The 23381-nt window shown below is 45.4% G+C and overlaps 2 protein-coding genes across 3 annotated transcripts in view; one reads left to right on the top strand and one right to left on the bottom strand.

Moving 5' to 3' along the window:
* Positions 1–5057, top strand: part of SKIC2 (SKI2 subunit of superkiller complex) — a 51914-nt gene extending 46857 nt beyond the window's left edge. Inside the window, exons 27-29 of the mRNA XM_081321987.1 lie at positions 434–652; positions 1883–2023; positions 2833–5057. Coding sequence (XP_081178113.1) covers positions 434–652; positions 1883–2023; positions 2833–3033 — 561 coding nt within the window. The 3' untranslated portion in view covers positions 3034–5057. The remainder of the gene's footprint in view (positions 1–433; positions 653–1882; positions 2024–2832) is intronic.
* A 1528-nt stretch (positions 5058–6585) lies between these two features.
* On the bottom strand, positions 6586–21297 carry DXO (decapping exoribonuclease). 2 transcript variants are annotated; one of them, XM_081322004.1, is made up of 7 exons: positions 21132–21297; positions 15997–16391; positions 14085–14314; positions 11964–12183; positions 11636–11771; positions 9261–9355; positions 6607–7412 (listed from the first exon to the last, which is right to left on the bottom strand). In XM_081322004.1, the coding sequence occupies exons 2-7, from the start codon at positions 16377–16379 to the stop codon at positions 7283–7285; spliced, it is 1194 nt and encodes a 397-aa protein (XP_081178130.1). In that variant the 5' UTR covers positions 16380–16391; positions 21132–21297; the 3' UTR covers positions 6607–7282. The 2 variants fall into 2 exon arrangements, with proteins under 2 accessions (XP_081178131.1, XP_081178130.1); XM_081322005.1 differs by lacking the exon at positions 9261–9355 and having other exon boundaries at positions 6586–7412.
* Positions 21298–23381: the final 2084 nt, after the last annotated feature.

Genomic DNA, 23381 nt, shown 5'->3' with positions numbered 1-23381 from the left:
AGAAGCGGAAATGGCTATTGATGCTGGTACAGCATTCAACTTCAACTTCGGCTTAGAAGTTGAAGTCGAGCCGTGGCGGTGTGGTGGTTGGAATGCAGCATTGCAGGCTAACTCTGCCGACTTCCACTAGTTCGATCCTGACCGGCTTAAGGTTGACTCGGCTTTTCATCCTTCCGACATTGGTAAAATGAGGACCCAGATTGTTGGGCGGGTGGGGGGGCAATATACTTACTCTGTAAAACCGCTTAGAGAGGGCTGTGGAGCGGTATATAAATCTTGAGTGTTAGTGCTATTTCTACTACAGCATGTCCCTAGGGTGAAGTCTTGTCAATTTCATGGAATCATCCAAGGGAGAATGTTCTCCTTTGTTCCCTGGCCAGAGGTAGAGCTGGTTGGGCTTTTTTTTTTTAGTCTCCACTTCTGGTCACCTCAGGTCTTGCGTTCCCTGGGCTACATCAACGAAGGAGGAGCCGTGGAGCTCAAGGGCAGCGTGGCCCGTCAGATCAGCAACCATGAGCTGCTCCTGACACAGCTGCTTCTGGACAATGCCCTGACTGACCTGCGACCTGAGGAGATTGTGGCCTTGCTGAGCTGCACGGTGTGCCAGGTCCGCACCCAGGTGGAGCCCCAGCTGCCCTCTGTTCTTAAAAAGGTGAGTAGGTAGTGGAAGATGGGAGGGAAGTGGGACATAGGGGTGGACTTGAGCTGCCATTTAGGTCAGTGTCTCCTCGATGGATGTTGTGATTCAGCCTGTGCTCCCAGTAGTTGAGTCTGATGAATCTGAGGAGGAGGAGGGGTTTGGAGAGCCTTTGGTGTCAGAGGGAGGCTCTGATACACTGCAGGACTCTCAGCCTGGCCCCTCCAGTCATGTTCCTCATGAGGCTCAGCTTTGTGTGTACGAGGTGCTGGACTCAGAAGAGTCACAACTGAATCTGTTCAGAGATGCTAGAAGCAGAAGGCAATCCAGCAGAGCAAAGCAGAGAAAATCAATGAGGCAACTCAGTGAGAGGAGGAGAAGGCAGTGTGAAGCCACGCCTTGGGACTGATAATAAAAGGGGAAGGTGTGGGCGGGGCTGGTTGCTGAAGGCAACCGTTTGGAGACATTCTAAGAGAATCCTGGTCTGTTCTTGCTACTTCTGTTTAACTCTTGTTTGTTGACTCTTGTTTGATATTTTGATTCATTTATTGAAGGAAATATTCTGTTGCTTGTTTGACTGAACTGTAAATAAATTTGGGTTGGGTTTTTCCAGCCTATTGACTGTAAAAAGGAAAAAGGGGTTGTGTTCTGTACCAGCCTGCTACCGGCCCTGCAGAAAAGGCAGGGACAACCACTTTACAAACGGCAAGAGGCTGGAATTAAGCCTGCCAAATTTATTAACATAAAACAGAGCTAAACAATACACCAACCATGAAACAGGACCTATGAAACAGGACCAATTCAAGCGGTTGCCTTCAGCAAACCAGCCCTCCCACGCATTCCCCTTTTATACAGTTCAGGGCATGGCTTCTCTCTGCCTCCTTCCGAGGTGCCCCATTGCCTTCCTCTGTTTACTCCTGATTGACTGCCTCCTGTGTCGGGCGTCCTTGAACAGGACCAGCTGTGGGTCATCTTCATCCACGCTGTCAGGCTCACACAGCTGGGTCTCCGTCGTGACCAAGTGGGAGGGGCCTGCCTGAGGGCTATCATCCGCAAGATCTTCAACCCCCTCAGCAAGCTCTTCAACACCCCCCTCCTCCTCTGAGTCGTCCGACCCAACTGCCGAACCCACAGGCTGACCCTGAATCACAACAGGTTGTCCCTGACGCACAAACAGGACCGGTCGTAGGCTGGAACAGAACAATGGATCCCCCCCCCCAGCTTCTCTCCCTCTTCATCCTTCAGGGCATAGAGCACATCCGTTCCGTAGCCGAACAGATTGCCCTGCTGCAACGCAAGTGCGGCCTGCAAGAATCGGTCGAGGATTTTGTGGAGCAGTACAAATTCGGGCTGGTGGAGGTGGTTTACGAGTGGGCCCGTGGCATGGTAAGGATGAAGGCTCCACCCCTTCCCTTCCCAATTCGCTTTCCTGAAGATCAGAAAGTGGTGGTTGATAGGTCCCTTCCCTACAAAGTCATTAAGCAAGACCTGTCACTCAGACTTTGCTCTCCCTGGTTGCAAACTGCGGGCAGCAATGATCTAACTTGCAAACTGGGTTTGCACAGCCCATTAGCCCTTGAATTTATTTAACAGAACAATAGAATGACAGAGTCAGAAGGGACCTTGGAGGTCATCTAGTCCAACCCCCTGCTCAAGCAGGAGACCCTATACCATTTCAAACAAGTAGCTGTCCAGTGACTTTTTAGAAGCCTCCAGTGGGTTGTCATGGTTGAACAGTCATGGTCTACTAAAGTCACCCAGAGGGCTGGGATCTACTTACTCATTTGGATCATAGACAAGCTCCATTTTATCCTAACCTGTTAAAATAGACCCCGGCCACGAAAACAGCAAACCGAACAGCTACATTCGAATTGTGCTTCCGTTACTCAAACAGAACCAAAAATTGTCGTACATTTCCGAGCCCGTGTTTTCCAGGCAGCCTAAATCTTGCTGATGGGGAGCGATGGGCATTGTAATCGAATACATCTGGGGGTTTAAGTTGGGGGTGGGGGTGCTTAATACAGGTAGCCCTCGACTTACCACAAGCCAAGCTATTCTCCAAAGCGCCTGAAGGCGGGGCAAGAAGCCAACGGATGGAAACTAGTCAAGGTGTGAGGCGGGCCGTTCTGACAAATAAGGTGCGCTTCAGTCCCGAGATCCAAGGTCTTCCATTTTCCTCTCTTGTCCTCCTCTAGCCCTTCGCCGAGATCGCCCACCTGACAGACGTGCAGGAAGGCATCATCGTCCGCTGCATTCAGCGCCTGGATGAAACCTGTCGCGAGATGCGCAACGCCGCCCGGGTGACGGGCGAGCCGACCCTGCACGCAAAGATGGAAGCCGCCTCCAACATGATCAAGAGAGACATTGTCTTTGCCGCCAGCCTCTACACCCAGTGAGGGGAGACGCTAGCTGGACGGGACCCTTTTTGCCGCCCTGGGAAGTTGCTCCCTCCCTTACTCTGACCTCTGAGAGGTTCTGCAATGCATCTGCAGATGTAAAACAATAAAAATTGCATCCTTGTGCCAAACCGGCGGGGGGGGGGGGCTGTCTTCATGTAGTAAAAGATGTGGCCCAAACAGGTTGACGCCTCCTTTGTTGGTAGGAAAGATATTCCATCTTCTCTCCAATTTGCTGGCCTCTTTTTGCTGATCGCATTGGATTCTGTGTTTGGCCCAAAGCTGCTACTTTGCTGGGGTTTTGTTTTGTTTTTTTCTTCCATAGCAACAGGGCCAAAAACATCCCATAGTTCTGCACCGAGACAAAACATCACATACACAACTATAGAAGGGGGGAAGCAGGAAGAGGGGATCTGGCTTAACAAAATTACCTGCGAGAAAGGACCGAAATTTTAGATGATCCCAGGCAGAACGTGAGCTAACTTTATTGCTGCCAAAGAGCAGAAAACAAAGCTAATAAGAGTTCAGAGATGTATTAAAAGAATTCCGTATTCTAAGGCCTAAGCCTAAATTGCTGAGTGTTTCTGAACTTTTGAAAATGCGCTGCAGTGGTTAGCCTGGAGAACTGAAGTCTGGAGGACCAACTCTGGCAGTCCTCTAATTTCTCTTGCTAGAAAGCATATTTGTAATTATCAGCCCAATCTGACACCATATAGCAGAATTGATGTTTTCCCCCCCGAGAAGTTGTATTTGGGTAGGGGGCTTTTAATTTATTGCCCCCTTCCCACAATCTCCTTCAGAACCAATCTGAGGATTTAACCAAGCATTCTAATACTGGCTTAAATTGAGATTCACTGGAGTCCCAGAATGATCTGAAGATCGTCTAATCCAGAAGTCACCAACCTTTTCATGCTGGCGGCCTGGAGGGAAAGGGAGCAGCTGGGAAACTTGCGTGCGCACACGCGCGTGTGCGCAAACAGCTGTGCGCACCAACACGGTGCTAGCGGCCCCATTTGCGTAGGTGTGCAGGGGCTAACCGCTGCTGCTAGCCCCCGTGTGCATGCGCAAATGGGCCGCAAAATCCGCATGGGGCTAACGGCCCCCGTTTGCACATGCACACAGGCTCTAGCCCCCCACCCCTGCTAGCCCGTGCACAGGTGCAAACGGGCTGTGCAACCTGGGTGCGCTACTGGCCCCATTTGTGTTGGCGCGCAGGTGCTAGCCACCACTAGCTCCGCGCGCAGGCGCAAATGGGTCCGCAGGTGCTAGCGTGAGTGCGGGTGAGTGCGCGTTATCGGCCAGCCTGTCCAATGGCCCGGTGGCCAGTAGGCCACTGTGCAGTAGTGGGTCACAGCCCATAGGTTGGGGACCCCTGATCTAATCCAATATTTCTCAAACTTAGCAACTTTTAAGACATGTGGACTTCGACTCCCAGAATTCCCCAGCCAGCTTACAGCAAAATGGTAAAATGGGTACCCAGATTGTTGGGGGCAATTAAGCTGACTTTGTAATAATGCCGCTTGGGGTGTGTGTGAAAGCCCTAATAAGCAGGCATATACATAGAATGAAGGCTACTGCTAAGCTTGTAAGCCGCCCTGAGTCTTCGGAGAAGGGCGGGATATAAATGGAATTAAAATAAATAAAATAAAATAAATAAAAAGTAAAGGTATTGATACCAGTGTTCCAATATCTCAGGGGCAGCCACAAAGAAGAGGGAGTCAAGCTATTCTCCAAAGCACCAGAAGGCAGGACAAGAAGCAACAGATGGAAACTAGTCAAGGAGAGAAGCAACCTAGAACTAAGGAGAAACTTCCTGACAGTTAGAACAATTAACCAGTGGAACAACCTGCTTCTGTAAGTGGTGAATGCTCCAACACTGGAAGCTTTTAAGAAGAGACTGGACAGCCATTTGTATGAAATGGTATAGGGCAGACATGTCAAACAGAAGGCCCAGGGGCCAGATCCGGCCCGCGAAGTGGTTTCATGTGGCCCACGAAGCCATCCTGGAAACAGTGAGGGAACGGCCCCCACTGCCTTGGCCCTGGCCCAGAGACCCTCCTTCTGCCAGAGACCCTCAGATCTGTCCCACTCCTGCCCAGGCCCCCATAGGCACCCTTGATGCGAACGATGTAGAGCTGGCCATGCCCACCCAGTAGGCCATATGCACTCTAGCCACGCCCACCCAGTAGGCCACGCCCACCCTGGCCATACCCACCCGGCCCCTTGAGGGCAACCGCAATGCTGATGCAGCCCTCAATGAAATTGAGTTTGACACCCCTGGTATAGGGTTTCCTGCCTGAGCAGGGGGTTGGACTAGATGACCTCCAAGGTCCCTTCCAACTTTATTATTATTATAAGGTTTCCCCTGTCCAGTATCGCCTCTAGGGGACGATACTCATCTCTGTTTCTTAGCTGAGGGAGCCAGCATTGTCCAAAGACATTTCTGCTCGCATTTGCACGCTTTCAAACTGCTAGGTGGAGCAAAAACAGGAGCTCACCCCATCATGCTTATCTTTGTACTGACTGCTAGAGAGGATGTGTTCTGGTCTTTTTGTTTCCTTCTCAGCTTTTTGTTCTATCTTTTGAATGGACGTAAATGTAGTTTATGTCTGTGTGTCTGTTGAAGGCTGATCCAATTGATACATCATATTAAATATGGAGCCTTGGTGGAGCAGTGGGCTAATGTTTTTTAACATGTATTGCCCTGTTCCGCCCTGAGTCCTTCGGGAGAAGGGCGGTATACAAATATAATAAAATAAATAAATAAATAAATAAATAAATGTTGTTGTTAGTTGCGAAGTCGTGTCCGACCCATCGCGACCCTATGGACAATGTTCCTCCAGGCCTTCCTGTCCTCTACCATCTTCTGGAGTCCATTTAAGCTCACGCCTACTGCTTCAGGGACTCCATCCAGCCACCTCATTCTCTGTCGTCCCCTTCTTCTATTGCCCTCAATCTTTCCCAGCATTAGGCTCTTCTCCAGTGAGCCTTCCTTCTCATTAGGTGGCCAAAGTATTTGAGTTTTAGCTTCAGGATCTGGCCTTCTAAAGAGCAGTCAGGGTTGATCTCCTCTAGGACTGACCGGTTTGATCGCCTTGCAGTCCAAGGGACTCTTCTCCAGCACCATAGCTCAAAGGCCTCAATTCTTTGGCGCTCAGCCTTTCTTATGGTCCAGCTTTCACTGCCATACATTGCAACTGGGAAGACCATAGCCTTGACTATACGTACTTTTGTTGACAGGGTGATGTCTCTGCTTTTTAGTGTGCTGTCTAGATTTGCCATGGCTTTCCTCCCCAGGAGCAAGCGTCTTTTAATTTCTTGGCTACAGTCCCCATCTGCAGTGATCTTGGAGCCCAGGAAAATAAAATCTGTCACTACCTCCATTTCTTCCCCATCTATTTGCCAGGAATTGAGAGGGCCAGATGCCATGATCTTGGTTTTCTTAATGTTTAGTTTCAACCCACATTTTGCACTCTCCTTCTTCACTCGCAACAAGAGGCTCTTTAGTTCCTCTTCACTTTCTGCCATTAGAGTGGTATCATCTGCAAAATAAATAAATAATACCTCCTTAAGTAACACCAGCTGCCTGCAATTAGTGCAGGTTCGCATCCCACCAAGCTCAAGGTTGACTCAGCCTTCCATCCTTCCGAGGTAGGTAAAATGAGGACCCAGATTGTTGGGGGCAATTAAGCTGACTTTGTAATAATGCCGCTTGGGGTGTGTGTGTGAAAGCCCTAATAAGCAGGCATATACATAGAATGAAGGCTACTGCTAAGCTTGTAAGCCGCCCTGGGTCTTCGGAGAAGGGCGGGATATAAATGGAATAAAAATAAAAATAAATAAAAAATAAAAATATGTTCCAATTATGGATATTACGCTAAAGATAATGTGTGCCCCAAATTACCCACAACTGGCTGAGACACATGCAGAGCTCAAACCATCTTACTTGACTTCAACTAGGCTTCAATCAACAAGAGGACACTTTTCGTTCATCGTTATACTTTTGCTCCCTCCTTTATTGTTTGCAAACCACAGATGACATGAGAAAGAACATGCTGCAGAAGCACCAACAGAAGACAATTGCACTGGCAGTTGGTTTCACCTTCCTCTGTTGTCACAGCAGTGCCATCGTGCCGACTTCCCGTTCTCCAAGTAGCAGGTAACTGACTTCTTGGTGCCTGTTTCTCTCCACCACCCAGCAGCTCCTCGACCCAAAACCAGCTCAACTTCCAGTGCACCAATCTGAGAGTCATGATGTGGGGGGCTTCTCCGCACTCAGAGCCTCCACGTACCAGTCAGGCAGGAAACGGTATTCAGAATCCTGATGCACTGTGAAGGAAACCGGGTGCCTTGGGTTCCAGGCAAAGAGATGAACCAATCTGGAAGAGAGGAAGGAAGAAATAATAATAATAATAATATAATAATTATAGTATCCTGTGACAATATCTATAATACCATCAAACATCCACATCTGCCTATCCCAGGTCCTTGGTAAGGACTCGACAGGTAGACAAGAATGCCAAATCCAGTCTGAACATCTGGCTGACTGCAATGATCAATAACAACAACAACAATAATAATGGGAAGGGACCTTGGAGGTCATCTAGTCCAACCCCCTGCTCAGGCAGGAATCCCTATACCATTTCAGACAAATGGCTGTCCAGTCTCTTCTTAAAAACTTCCAGTCTAAGAGCACTCACTACTTTTGAAGGCAAATTGTTCCACTCATTAATCGTAACTGTCAGGAAGTTTCTCCTTAGTTCTAGGCTGCTTCTCTCCTTGATTAGTTTCCATCCATTGCTTCTTGTCCTGCCTTCGGGCACTTTGGAGAATAGCTTGACTCCCTCCTCTTTGTGGCAGCCCCTGAGATATTGGAACACTGCTATCATGTCACCCCTCACCCTTCTCTTCATTAAACTAGGCGTACCCAATTCCAGCAACTGACCCTAATAGGTTTTAGCCTCCAGTCCCCTGATCATCTTTGTTGCTCTTCTCTGTACTCTTTCTAGAGTCTCAACATCTTTTTTACATTTAATAATAGTAACAGTAGTAATAGTTTAAGTTTAAGTTTAAGTTTTATTTAATTTGTATACCGCCCTTCTCCTTGGTAGGGACTCAGGGCGGTTCACAGGGCATATATAAAAAAGACAATACAAAAATTAAAAAAGATTAAACCCATGCCCAATTAAAACAGTAATACAAATCTAAAACAACAAATTAAAACCCATAATCCCCCGTCAGGCCAGACCAGCCATTTCAAATAGGTGGGTCTTCAGGCCACGACGGAAAGTTCGGAGGTCTGATGCCGTCCGGAGCTCTACCGGCAGTTGGTTCCATAATGCCGGAGCGCCCACAGAGAAGGCCCTCCCCCTGGGGGCCACCAGTCGGCATTCCTTGACTGGCGGCACCCTGAGGAGGCCCTCTCTGTGGGAACGCACAGGGCGGAGGGGAGTTGATGCCGGCAGCAGGTGGTCCCTGAGGTATCCCGGACCCATGCCATGTAGGGACTTAAAGATCGTAACCAAAACCTTGAACCTCACCCGAAAGACAACTGGTAACCAATGCAGCTCGCGGAGCAAAGGTGTAACATGGGAGTACCGGGAAACTCCCAAGACAACTCTCGCGGCCGCATTCTGTACCAGTTGGAGCCTCCGAGTGGTCTTCAAGGGAAGCCCCATGTAGAGAGCATTACAGTAGTCAAGGCGAGAGGTCACGAGCGCATGAGTGACCGTACACATAGTAATAATGATGATGATGGTGATGATGATGGAAGGGACCTTGGAGGTCATCTAGTCCAACCCCCTGCTCAGGCAGGAAACCCTGTACCATTTCAGACAAATGAAAGTGAACGTTTGAGATCAGGGCAGCAAATGTTCAGTTTCCTCAGAAATAATTCCAATTGTCCATCACCATCATTGCAGAACCTAGGATTGCTGGTCTGTCTCTCTTTTAATGATTAGCTTGTGACACTTCACTGTTGCCAATGCTTGGGAACCAAAGAGGAGACATCTCTCTCCTAAGCCGTGCAAGGATGGAGAACCTTTCACCTTCCAGATGTTGCTGAAGTCCAACTTCTAGCATTTCTAGTTGTTGGCCACACCAGCTATGGCTGCTTAGGAGTTACCATTTAGCAACTTCCAGAGATCCTCAGGCTTCATGTCTTGGTCTAGTCACCTATTGAATGATCATGGCTTTCTGCCAGGTGTGTCAAAATTACAACTACTCACTTTGGATTGTCTTCCGTCACCACTGTCTTCAAAAAGGCTAGAAAAGCAGCACAGAAATTCATACACACCGCTGGCTTCCAACAGCCTGGATCATCCTGTCGGAGTAGTGAAGAAATTGTAACTTACAAATAAATCCAGCCGGGGCTTCTGTTTTGAGGTATATACACAACCAAGTACAGTATATATCTTTTCATTTCCAGCCCTTAAAAGAAATAGTCTTGCTGGTATCCAAGATTCATCTGTTCTATGAATTAATGATCTTTCCTTGGTCAGGAGAGCAATGATAGTTTCTGTTTAGACCAGCGTTTCTCTGAAAGATCCGTAGATCTAAGAGTTAAAGAGGGTCTCTCTTTTAACTGTGGTTTGCTCTCTAAGCTTGTTTCAATATCATTTCTGAACGTTTCGTTACCAAACTAGGTAACATCACCAGCAGGATTTTCTTGTCCTACTCTAGCTTATAACTGTCTTGTGTCGTGGTTAGCTAGGGAATTCTGGGAGTTGAAAGTCCACACATTTTAAAGTCGCCAAGATTGAGAAAAACTGGCTTAGACCATCAAGGACGTTTCAAGTAATCTATTTCATAAGAAAGAGAGACACGCCAACTCTTAGATCTGTGGATAAAATTGGAGAATGAAAAGGACAGCCTCAAAGGATAAGTATTGAAGAAACCCTAAGTTATCGTCCTGCCTTAGGTATAAAAGCTGGCTGTGGGAATGTGGGTCAGTCCCTCTCTCTCCTCAGCCCAACCCACCTCACAGGGTTGTTGTTATGGGGAAAATTGGAGGAAGAAACGTTATTTATAAAAAAAAATAAAGATGGGACATGAATAAAGGTACTGGTAATGGTGTTTAAGGCCCTACATGGCATGGGTCCGGAGTACCTTAGGGAGCACCTGCTGCCGGCATCAACTTCCCTCCGCCCTGTGCGCTCCCACAGAGAGGGTCTCCTCAGGGTGCCACCGATCAGAGAATGTCGATTGGTGGCCCCCAGGGGGAGATCCTTCTCTGTGGGCGCTCCGGAGCTATGGAATCGGTTGCCGATTGAGCTCCGGATGGCGCCCGACCTTCGCTCCTTCCGTCGCGATCTGAAGACACTCTTATTTGAACAAGCCGGCCTGGCCTGATGGGGGATGGGTCGGGTTTTTATTGTCATTTTAATATATGTATTTACTGTTTTTAGTTGGGCATATGTTTAATTTTCTTTTAACTTTTGTATTTTTGTATTTTTTATATATCTGCCCTGTTCACCGCCCTGAGTCCTTCGGGAGAAGGGCGGTATATAAATAAAATAATAATAATAATAATAATAATAATAATAATAATAATAATTATTATTATTATTATTATTATTATTATTATTATTATTATTATTATTATTATTATTATTATTATTATTATTATTATTATTATATAAAATGGACCAAATGGGGGAATTCCACACTGGAGGTCATTGCTAGATTTATAACAGACTCCCCCTCCTTCTTCTCCTTTGCTCTCTGCTTTCCATCTTTCCATCTTTTTGGTTATCCTGTATTTATTCTTGTTGTGTTCCTTTGTCATTGCTTAATTTATTGTTCTAATATGTCGCTTCTTTTCACGCGCCTTTTCATTTTTCTTCCTTTTTATTATTGTAAGCCGCATAGAGTAGCCCCAGGGCAAAGAAGGCAGCAAATAAATTTAACAATAATAATAAATCAACAAGGGGAAAAAGGAGTGAGAAGGAACAATATCCGATAAGAACACAACACGGCAAAACCCCAAAGAAGATGTTTAGCAGAATCGATGTCAGCTGCCATCAGAGAAGCCTACAGGTAGTCCTCGAATTACGCCCACAATTGAGCCCAGAATTTATGTTGCTGAGTGAGATATTTGTTAAGTCAGTTTTACCCCATTTGACCACCTTCCTTGCCACCTTTGTTAAGTGAATCGCTGCAGTTGTTAAATTAGTAACACAGTTGTTAAGTAAAACTGGCTTCCCCACTAAACTTTGCCTATCAGGTCGCAAAAGGGGATCACATGACCCCGGGACACTGCAACCGTCATAAATATGAACCAGTTGCCAAGCGTCCAAATGGAAACCACGTGACCGTGGGGATGCTGCAACGGTCATAAGTGTGAAAAAAGATCATCGGTCACTTTTTTCAGTGCTATTGTAACTTCGAACAGTCACTAAATGAACAGTGGTAAGTCGAGGACTACCTGTGTAAGCTTTGCATCAGGCAACTTGCAATTCAGGGTTGTGCAAGACATATTTTAAAAAAGTGGCCAGGTTTCAACTGTGCGGCTGCAGCCGCCATTTTGGCATTTTGGATCCTGTCGAGGATGTTCCCTGACGCGACGCTAAAGGGCCCGGCCTTTTTCCATAGTTAAACTTACCCGAATGAGTTTGAATATTTTCATAGTCTCAAAAGTTTCCAGCCCTACAACTGAGCCATCCAGCCCCCGATACCCTGCCACAATCCGGGATACCCCTGGAAGAAAAGACTGGGCCCACCACTTGATCAGCTTGTGCCTGAAAAGAAAAAAGGCAGATGACTGTAACGAATGCAAACCTGCATTTAAGGAAAACCCACCCGGTAAGCTGGAAAGTGCTTTGTTTCTTTAGGACAGGGGTCTTCAAACCTGGCAACTTCAAGACTTGTGGACTTCAAATCCCAGAATTCCTCAGCCAGTGCCAACACAATTTCGACTGCTCCTTCCTCACCTGTAAAAACTTCTCCTCTGAGCAGGGCTGTGCATGACTTTGCTAGTCTTCAGCTCCACGTAGCAAGTAGGGGGCTGCGGAGAAGGGCTTCGGGGATCAGTGCAATCTACCTCTCCCGAGAAGAGAAGGGAGTGACTTCCCAGGCGGGACCGAATCACGGTGCAGAAAGCTTCATTTGTGTTCACTACTCCAGTTGGATCAGGAATCCCATCCGGAGCATCTGGAGAAGAATGAGAAATTTGGGCACTTCCTGGAAGTTCAAGTAACTATATAGACCAGGGGTAGGCAACCTTGGCTCTTCTGTGACTCATGGACTTCAACTCCCAGAATTCCTGAGCCAGCTATGCTGAGGGGAAAGGGAGAGGTTTCCAAGCTGAAACATGCTGGCTCAGGAATTCTGGGAGTTGAAGTCCACGAGTGATAAAAGAGCCAAGGTTGCCTACCCCCGGTATAGACAGTCTTCAACTTACTACCACAATTGGGCCTGGAATTTCTGTCATGAATCAGACATGATTTTAGAACCATTTTTATGATGGTTGTTAAGCGAATTACCATGGTCATGAAATGAATCCCATGGTCATAAGTGCAAACCTATTCTTTTGGATATTTTTGGCTGGAAATTTGCAAAAAAAGTTGCAAATCAGGATCACCACCACCACAAGACATCACAGTCAGCCATAAATGTGAGCTGGAGGCCAGACGCCCAAATTGAAATCATGTGAACATGGGGTTAGTAGGACAGCCGTAAGTGCAAGGACCAATTATAAGTGCGAGGACCGGATTTTTTTTCAGCAGTGATTTAATTTTGAACAGTCACTAAATTAAAGGTCAGGTTGTCAACGCTGCTAACATCGAATGTTCTTGCTTTGACAAAAGATGAAGAAGCAGCTATTTCATATTTAAACTTATGTGTTACTTTAAGAGCTATAACCAGTTACTGCTGGGGGAGGGGGGAGGAAGAACGTGTCTCAAGGCTGTCTCGAAATAAGAGAAAATAAGAATTTGGCGGGTTGTCTAACAGAAGGGAAAACTGACCCTTCAAACTAATTGGAGAATGTGATTTATGACAGCAATGAAAAGGAGGAGAATTGTGTTTAACATATTGTGCTAAAGGGAGGGGAATTCAGATTCCAGCTTCTCCTAGCAAGGATTGCCGATGTTTTAGGGCTCTAATAAAAGACTTTGAAGGTAAACAATGCCTCAGAGTCCTTTGAAGAGCTCATCTGTCGGAACCTCGACACATGAATCAAGGACTACCTGTAGTGTCAACAAAAATAAAAGTAGCATTGCAGCCAGTCAATCATTAGCTGGACTAACTGATTAATATCCATTTCCCCAAGTGTCTCACTGGTTCTTCCAGATTTTTTCTGATTTTGTGATTTTGGCTACCACAGACAAACACGGCTCTCTGTTGTGATTCAGGGTCAGCCTGTGGGTTCGGCAGTTGGGTCGGACAATTCAGAGGAGGAGGAGGAGGAGCAGAAGAAGAAGGGGTTTGGAGAGCCTGCAGAGGACAGTTCTGAGGCTTCGCAGAGCTCTCAGCCAGGCCCCTCCCATCTGGTTACTACTCAGACCCAGCTGTGTGAGCCTGACAGCGTGGATGAAGATGACCCACAGCTGGCCCTGTTCAAGGATGCCTGACGCAGGAGGCAGTCAATCAGGAGTAAACAGAGGAAGGCAATGGGGCACCTCGGAAGGAGGCAGAGAGAAGCCACGCCTTGAACTGTTTAAAAGGGGAATGTGTGGGAGGGCTGGTTGCTGAAGGTAACCGTTTGAGCAGCTTCTGTTTTAGTGGTTCGTATTTTGTTTTGCTCAGTTTGCTCTGTTTTGGATCTGTTTTGTGTAAATAAATTTGGCGGGCGTACTTCCAGCCTGTTCCCTTTTGTAAAGGGGTTGTCCCTGGCTTTTCTGCAGGGCCGGTAGTAGGCTGGAACAGAACCCTCTCCTTCTACTTTGTCTGCATCATTCCTAATCATTCAAACACTCTGAAAAAGAGAGCAGCCACCAGCTTCAGTTCAGGAACTTAGGGAAGGGGGGGGGAAGGAAAAAGGAAAAAAAAAGAGCATTGCCCCTAAGACCTGGCTTTCAAATCAAGAGCTGGGAGCTCTCCAGAAACCTTACCAGCACACATATATTGCTCAAATTTATATCCCATGTACGTGAGCTCCTTCAGCATTTCTGAGCGCTGCTCCCGCTCCTTGCGGGCAGCCTCTGTTTCAAACTCGCTAATGTACAAAGTCCCTCGGAAGAGAGTGACAGCCAGCAACCATCCGTCTCGGGTCTCGTATGGGGTGGTCAGCACTTTGGTGAGATGCCCCCGCCAAGTGACAAAGTCAGCATTCAGGAGCTTTCTGCGAGGGGGGGAGAGGGAGAGAGAGAGAAAGAGAGAAAGGGGAGAGAGAAAGAAAGGAAGAAAAAGAGAAAAAAAAATGAATAACCAACCATTTTAAGATAAGAAACTAGGTCTGTCTAAATCCCAGTAGAGCCAAGGCAAGGGAACTATTTTGGAGTATGCATTCGAGTCAGTGTTCACCTCTAGTGATTGCTTTAAGACTAGTCTCTACAATTTTCTTGGCAAGATTTTAAAAGTAGGTTGCCCTGGCTTCCTTCTTCTTCATAGGACAGAGAGAGAGAGAGAGAGAGGACTGGCCCAAGGCGATTTAGCTGGCTTCATGCCTAAAGGAAGACTAGAACTCCGAGTTTCCTGGTTTCCAGCCTGGTATCTTAACCATAAGGGATGCGGTGGCTCAGTGGGTTAGGATGCTGAGCTTGTCGATCAGAAGGTGCCGCGTAGCAGAGTGAGCGCCTGTTACTCGTCCCAGCTTCTGCCAACCTAGCAGTTCGAAAGCACGTAAAAATGCAAGTAGAAAAATAGGGAGCACTACGGTGGGAAGGTAACAGCGTTCCGTGCGCCTCTGGCATCTAGTCATGCCGGCCACATGACCACGGAGACATCCACGGACAAGCGCTGGCTCTTCGGCTTTGAAACGGAGATGAGCACCGGCCCCTAGAGTCGGAAACGACTAGCACGCATGTGCGGGGGAACCTTTACCTTACCTTAACCATTAGAACAGATGGGCAGTAGACACCTGACAACCAGCAATGTCATTGCCAGATGTCTAACATCCTGTGTCCCCGAAAATAAGACCTAACCAGAAAATAAGCCCAAGCATGATTTTTCAGGATGCTCATAATATAAGCCCCACCCCCAAAATAAGCCCCAGTTAAGATTGTTAGCCAGACGGATGCATTTATTACCTTAAGGTAAAGGTAAAGGTTCCCCCGCACATGTGTGCTAGTCGTTTCCGACTCTAGGGGCCGGTGCTCATCTCCGTTTCAAAGCCGAAGAGCCAGCGCTTGTCTGAGGACGTCTCCGTGGTCATGTGGCCGGCATGACTAGATGCCAAAGACGCACGGAACGCTGTGTTTTTTTTGGAGAAGTAAGGTTTTTTTATTACCTTACTTCTCCAAAAATAAGACCTAATGAGAAAATAAGCTCTATTGCGTCTTTTGGAGAAAAAAATTAATATAAGACCCGGTCTTATTTTCGGGGAAACATGGGTACGAGTCATGGTGGCACAGAATGCAGTATTGCAGGCTAATTTTGCCAACTACCAGCAGTTTGATCCTGACTGGCTCAAAGTTGACTCAACGTTCCATTCGTCCAAGGTCAGTAAAATGAGGACGATCGTTGGGGGCAATATGCCAACTCTGTAAACCTCTTAGAGAGGGATGTAAAGCACTGTGAAGCGGTATATAAGTCTAAGTGCTGTTGCTATTGTGTTAGAATCCAGCGGCACGGCGGTGGCATCCCGTTTTCACACCTCGGGGCATGGTATTGTCCCATTTTCATGCAAAACTCAGCGGCAGCCCGTTTTTGCGCCCCGTGGTGCAGCGTCCTGTTTTTGTGCCCCGCAGCCATGGCGCTAGTGCAAGTGAGGGGGCGTGCGCGCACACACACATGCATTGGCCAGTCTGCCACTACCAGGCAGCGGCCCACAGATTGGGGACCCCTGCTCTAACTCTTTCTCACCCTTTGTCCTCCGTCTGTAACTGCTTCCGGTTCTCCACAATCCATTTCAGCAGGTGCTCCAGGCCTTCACGGATGCTGTCATCCCGCCGCACGTAGCGGTCACGGTAGCCATCACGCAAGTCAAATCCAGGGGAGGGGCCTTCGGAAGGGGGTGGGGCGTAGTAGCGCAGCTGACGAGCATCTCCATGGAAGCACCGCTTGGCATCTAGGGAAAAGCATCCCACTTCAGCTGGCCGCCGGTAAAAGGGAAAAGGGGCATCGTACAGAGGGGGAGTAACCGGCAAAGTAAGGGGTGCCTTGAAATCCTTCCTTGGTTGCTTGGCTTTGCATTCATCCTCATGATCCTCATGGCTGAAAGACTTGGAACTGGCTGTGGGCTTCATAAGTGTTTGTGTCTAATAACAAAAAGAATGAGCGTGAAACGTCTGCCTTCAGAATAGGCACCTGAGAAACTGTTCTCACTCAGTGCTCCTCTGGGTCTGAGGCAAAGGTCAAAACGAACCTTTAAGACTCAGTCCAATCCAAAATCTGACATTACAAGCAGTCCTCAACTTATAACAGTTCATTTAGTGACCATTCAAAATTACAATGGCACTGAAAAAAGTGACACGACCGCTTTCACCACTGTGGCATCCCCATGGTCATATGATCAAAATTCAGGCGCTTGGCAACTGATTCCTAACTCAGAGCCTTGGTGGAGCAGTGGGCTAATGCCTCCTTAAGTAACACCAGCTGCCTGCAATTAGTGCAGGTTCGAGTCCCACCAGGCTCAAGGTTGACTCAGCCTTCCATCCTTCCCAGGTAGGTAAAATGAGGACCCAGATTGTTGGGGGCAATTAAGCTGACTTTGTAATAATGCCGCTGGGGGGGGGCGAAAGCCCTAATAAGCAGGCATATACATAGAATGAAGGCTATTGCTAAGCACGTTGATTGTAAGCCGCCCTGAGTCTTCGGAGAAGGGCGGGATATAAATGGGATTAAAATAAAAATAAATTAAATAAATAAATAAGATGGTTGCAGTGTCCCAGGGTCACCTTTTGTCACAATCTGACAAGTAAAGTCAATGGGAAAGCCAGACTCATTTAGCAACCATGTTACTCACTTAACCGCAGTAGTTCACTTAAAAAAAAACATGGCGAGAAAGCTCATAAAATGGGGCAAAACTCACTTAACAAATATCTCAGAAACATTGGGCTCAATTGTGCTCGTAGGTTGAGGACTATCTGCATTATTGATAATAATACAAGAACCTTTAGTATCCAATTTACAAAGTTCATTGTTTTGCTTTGTGCTTCATGCGTTTTCTCTGTGTCAACCTTCTGACAATTCTGTAAGATTGACCAGTATTGCTGGTCTTACATTATAGGCAAAGAGACAAGACAAAGAATTATCATCTGGACATCCAAATCCCCAGGATCAAATTCATTTTCAGCTACTTTATTAGTTATTAACATGAGTCTAAGATTGGGGTGTTTTCAAGGGCCAGTCTTTAATTAGAAAGTGAGGATCATTTGGTCAGCCAAGTTTTGTACCAGGATAGCTGTCCTTTTACAGTAACCTCCATGTGGTATCTAAAATATGAATTAGACTCTTAAGTCAACCTAAGCAGCACAGTTCCTAAAGACCAAACAGTTCCTTGGGGTTTTTAACAGAGGCTCTTCTCAGCCTGATTTGCTAATTTTGGGGATTAAGTGTCCCCAAAGGACACCCTGGCTGTATTCACATGACACTTAAACAAGTTAGATAAAAGACCCAGTATATACACTGACACAACTTCCTGACCTTGGTTAGGATTCGCTTGGTTAGATTTTTGTGGCTTAGTATATTAGATTAAAACAGATCATTTAGTTACCTTCTTGTTTGGTATATTGAACAAGCTAGAGTATAGTATAGATAGCCAGTTTATGAGCATAATGTGAATATAGCCGCTTTGTCACTGGTCCACAATTCTTGGCTAATTCTTGTTGCTTATCCTTAAAGTCTCTTGCAGATTATGGGTGTTTTTTTGTGTGTGGCTTTGTAACAGTTTTTATTGTTTGAATGGTTTTGTTGTTGTTATGATTTTGGTAATTTTAAATAATTTTTTTTTGTATTTTAATTCTGTAATCCCTCCCCCGGAGTCCTGTATGTGAGATAGGTGACTATATAAATCGAATCAATACAGAAGCAAACATAGCTGGGTACAAATCAAATAACAGTCTCTGTCCAGCCTGTCCTTTTCCATTCAGGCTCATTCTTTCTTCAAATATCTTCAGTATTAAATTAGGAGCAGACCCTTTTAATCAGCAGTAAGCACAATAATTGAATTCTTTCCCTCTCAACAGTCACTTTCTCTATGAAACTCTCCTTCCTTCCTTCCATCCATTGCCCATCTTATCCCCAAATAACCCTGGGTGCTTCACAGCAACCGTTATAAAACATAAAACAGAATTACTAACATCAAATCTCACAATATTAGTCCCCCAATACATTTGCTGAGATACAATCTCACTTTAGCCCAACACTTTGATATTCACCCAACATAGCTAGGTTTTGGTTCAGCACAATTGGATACTGAAGCAATTCGTTTAGCAAGTTGTTGTTGTTAGCTGCGAAGTCGCGACCCTATGGACAACGTTCCTCCAGGCCTTCCTGTCCTCTACCATCTTCTGGAGTCCATTTAAGCTCACGCCTACTGCTTCAGTGACTCCATCCAGCCACCTCGTTCTCTGTCGTCCCCTTCTTCTATTGCCCTCAATCTTTCCTAGCATTAGGCTCTTCTCCAGTGAGTCCTTCCTTCTCATTAGCTGGCCAAAGTATTTGAGTTTTAGCTTCAGGATCTGGCCTTCTAAAGAGCAGTCAGGGTTGATCTCCTCTAGGACTGACTGGTTTGATTGCCTTGCAGTCCAAGGGACTCGCAGGAGTCTTCTCCAGCACCAGAGTTCAAAGGCCGCAATTCTTGGGCGCTCAGCCTTTCTTATGGTCCAACTTTCACTGCCATGTTTAGCAAGTTATAGGAGTACTAATCTACATTATGGCTTAGCATGACGTGGGAACTAAGCATGGTTTGCTACCGCTATAAATATTTACTCTCCTTTGTTTCCCCATTCTCTGTCTAGTACTAAATTAGACGGTGATTTGATTTCTTTTTCCATCTGTATAAAACAAAGAACCCCAAACTCCTGGCTCCGAATTCCCCGGGACAGCTTAGGGGCTGACCTCTGCCCTTTGCCCTCTGCCCTGGCCTTGGATTCCTATAACGATCATCAGAGACAGAGAATAATAATAATAATAATAATAATAATAATAATAATAATAATAATAATAATAAGAAGAAGAAGAAGAAGAAGAAGAAGAAGAAGAAGAAGAAGAAGAAGAAGAAGAAGAAGAAGAAGAAGAAGAAGAAGAAGAAGAAGTTAGAAGGGACCTTGGAGGTCATCTAGTCCAACCCCCTGCTCAGGCAGGAAACCTTATACCATTTCAGGCAAATGGCTGTCCAGTCTCTTCTTAAAAACCTCCAGTGTTGGAGCATTCACCACCTCTGGAGGCAGGTTGTTCCACTGGTTAATTGTTCTGTCAGGAAGTTTCTCCTTAGTTCTAGGTTGCTTCTCTCCTTGACTAGTTTCCATCCGTTGCTTCTTGTCCTGCTTTCAGGTGCTTTGGAGAATAGCTTGACTCCCTCTTCTTTGTGGTAGCCCCTGCTATCATGTCACCCCTCACTCTTCTCTTCGTTAAACTACACATACCCATTTCCAGCAACCGTTCTCTATATGTTTTGGCCTCCAGCCCCCTAATCATCTTGGTTGCTCTTCTCTGTACCCTTTCTAGAGTCTCGACATCTTTTTTACATCATGGTGACCAAAACTGGATGCAGTATTCCAGGTGTGGCCTTACCAAAGTATTGTAAAGTGGTATTAGTACTTCAGTTGATCTTGATTCTATCCCTCTGTTAATGCAGCCTAGCACTGTGTTGGCTTTTTTGGCAGCTGCAGCACACTGCTGGCTCATATTTAAGTGATTGTGTACTAGGACTCCAACATCCCTCTCACAGTTACTACTATTGAGCAAGGTACCACCTATACCATACCTGTGCATTTGATTTTTCCTGCCTAAATGTAGAACCTTACTTTTTTCACCATTGAATTTCATTTTGTTAGATAGTGCCCAGTGTTCGAGTCTGTCCAGATCCTTCTGTATCTTAAGCCTATCTTCTGGAGTATTGGCTATTCCTGCCAGCTTGGTGTCGTCTGCAAATTTGATGAGTTCCCCATCTATCCCCTCATCCAAGTCGTTAATGAAGATGTTGAACAGCACTGGGCCCAGAACAGAGCCCTGGGGCACCCCACTACACACTTCCTTCCATGTAGATGCAGTTCCATTGAGGACCACACGCTGAGTACGGCCTGTCAGCCAGCTACGAATCCATCTGGTGGTGATGCTGTCTAACCCACATTTTTCTATCTTATCAAGTAGTAGGTTGTGATCTACTTTATCAAATGCTTTACTGAAGTCCAAGTAAATTATATCTACAGCATTCCTCTGGTCCACTAGTTTTGTCACTTGGTCAAAGAATGTGATAAGGTTTGTCTGGCACGATCTGTTTTTGACAAACCCATGTTGACTTTTAGTGATGACTTTGTTTGCATCAAGGTGTTCGCTGATTTGTTGTTTGATTATCTTTTCCAGAATCTTCCCAGGTATTGAGGTCAGGCTTATAGGTCTGTAGTTTCCGGGATCTATTTTTTTCCCTTTTTTGAAGATGGGAACTACATCAGCTCTCTTCCAGTCCTCTGTAGTTCCCCGGTGCTCCAGGATCTATGAAAAATATAGTTCAGTGGTTCTGAGATCACGTCTGCCAGTTCCTTGAGAACTTTGGGATGTAATCCACCTGGTCCTGGTGATTTGAACTCGTCTAGGCTGGACAGGTGTTCACTTAGCATTTTTTTGCCTATCTTAACTTGCGTTTCTATTCTGTTTTTTATGGCACTGGTTTTGGTAGGTTGGACTGTTTTTTCCCTTTGTGTAAAGACAGATGCAAAAAACGAGTTAAGTAGTTCTGCTTTCTCCCTATTGCTTGTCACCTTCTTGCCACTTTCCCCCACTAATGAAGTCCCTAAAGAACCTTCCTTGTTCCCTTTTCCGAATTCCATGCTTACCTGCCGTGACTTCACTGCCGGGAATACCTGCAGCCTCGTAGGAGTCGCACGCCTAACGTTACACCACCATCCAAGCCGAGTCGGAGCGGTTGGTTTTCTGATCAAAACAAAGCCCAGTTTCGTTTCTTTGCTCTAAGTTGCATCATCAAAGCACGCCAGTTAGCAGAGGAAGCCCTGCGTTTTCCTTTCAGGGTCGTGTAATTTAAATTTATAGCCACTAGATAGCAGTCGAAGCCTTCTTTAGGCGGCTTTATGTTAAGCAGTGTTTTTTTTTAACCTCGGCCCCTTTAAGATGTGTGGAACACCTAGAATTTCCCAGTCGTGGGGAGTTGAATTCTGAGAGTTGTAGTTTACACCTCTTAAGGGGGCAAGGTTGAAAAACACTAGTTAAGACCTTCCTAATTTGGTGGCTTTTGCAGTCCCAGCCTAATGGGAATTGTAGCGTGAGACCTTTGGAGGACACGGGGAAGGTATTGTGGAGCACCCACAACAACATCTGAAGACAACCTATTCCAATGGTTGATTGCTCTCACTGTTAGGAAATTTCTTCTTTATTTCTCTTTTATCAGGGTGTCAAATATACATAATAATAATAATAATAATAATAATAATAATAATAATAATAATAATAATAATAATAATAATAATAATAATAATAATAATAATAATAATAATAATAATAATAATAATAATTTTATTTATATACTGCCCTTCTCCCGAAGGACTCAGGGCAGTGAACAGGGCAAATGTATAAAATACAAAAAATACAAAAGTTAAAAGGAATTAAACATAATGCCCAAGGTAAAAAACAATAAATACAAATGTTAAGAACAATAAAATGTTTTTCCTCCTGTTTTCCCCACCAGAGCAACATTCTGAGGTGGGTTAGGCTGAGAGAGAGTGACTGGCCCAAAGTTATCCAGCCAGCTTTTATGCCGAAAACAGGACCCGAACTTAGTTTCTTGGTTTCTAGACTGATGCCTAATCCATTAGAATTGAAGCGTCTTTTCTGTATATTCTAAACATGATATACATATTTTTCTCTAAGTCTGTATTTAAGAATATTTTAAAGGAATGAACCAAAGTTGTCTGTGTATACCCTTCTAAAGTTCCCTTCTAAAACTGTTCATTACATTTAGCTTGGGATCCAGTATTCCCCAGGTTCCTGAATATAGGACATATTGAATTAAATAAAACTGGACTTTGAGTAGAATTACAGTGTTAAGGAGGACCAGAATGAGTTTCCCTTGTATTTATTTAACAAGTTCTCATTATAGCAATGAATACAATACAGGTAGTCCTCAATTTATGGTCACAATTGAACCTCAAATTTCTGTCGCTAAGTGAGACAATTGTTAACTGAGTCTTGCCCCATTTATATTTCTTGCCACAGTTGTTAAATGAATCACTGTAATTGTTAGTAACATGAATCTGGCTTCCCCATTGACTTTGCCAGTCAAAAGGTCGCTAAAGGGGATCACATGACCACAAGACACTACAGCTGTGATAAATATGAGCCAGTTGTCAAGCATCTGAATTTTGATCATGTGTCTATGATGATGATGCAACGGTCGTAAGTGTGGAAAAAATGGATTTTTTTCAGTGGTGGTGTAACTTCGAATGGTTGCTAAACAAAATATTGTAAATTGAAGGCTACCTGCAAGAAATCAATCTGAACTAGCTGGGTTTTTTTATACACAATAAACCTAGACTTCACATGAATGTTTTGGTCAAAAACAGAGAAATGCATCAAAATAGAAGAAAGCGGTGGCTGTCTGTGCTTTTCAAAGTCAGGCACTTGTGGAATGGAAAAAAACAACTTTCTCCCATTTCAGATGTTGTCACCTCCAGCCTGCAAGATTGTTGGTCAAGGCTGCTCAGAAGAAGTCATCTGCTGATACTAAGCAGCATTAGGCTGCTGCCACTGGAAACCCATTTAAGCAGCGTTGCGTAGCATTGAGGTCTCTCTAGGGTGGAAAGCAAAAGTGAAGTATCAGGGGAAAACAAAACCACTTCTTTACTGGCTAGACATTTCAAGACCAAGGACATAGAAAGAAGGTGTAATCTAACAATTCAGAAACATAAATCAGCTAGAAAATTATTTTTACCAAAGGAAAAGGTCAATGTGCACATAGTGTAAATTTTCTGTTTAAGACTTGTTCCAACATCAGTGAGATGTTACTATCATCCAAGCAACTCTGGTCATGAAAAAAACAACCCTAATCACCAGGGAATTATATTAATTATATA

The sequence above is a fragment of the Vipera berus genome (assembly GCF_964194415.1).
Source record: "Vipera berus genome assembly, chromosome: 2".
Classification (NCBI taxonomy): Eukaryota; Metazoa; Chordata; class Lepidosauria; order Squamata; family Viperidae; genus Vipera; species Vipera berus.
Note: the sequence above shows the minus strand (reverse complement) of the source record. Positions and strands in the feature narration are given on the sequence as shown.

Excerpts from the sequence above, each read along its gene's own strand:
- DXO (XM_081322004.1), bottom strand. The coding sequence starts at position 16,379 with ATGAAGCCCACAGCCAGTTCCAAGTCTTTCAGCCATGAGGATCATGAG. Across the intron at positions 12,184-14,084 it reads TGAGCAATATATGTGTGCTG|ATGCTCCGGATGGGATTCCT; the intron begins GTAAGGTTTCTG and ends ATTCTTCTCCAG. Across the intron at positions 7,413-9,260 it reads GTGACGGAAGACAATCCAAA|ATTGGTTCATCTCTTTGCCT; the intron begins GTGAGTAGTTGT and ends CCTCTCTTCCAG.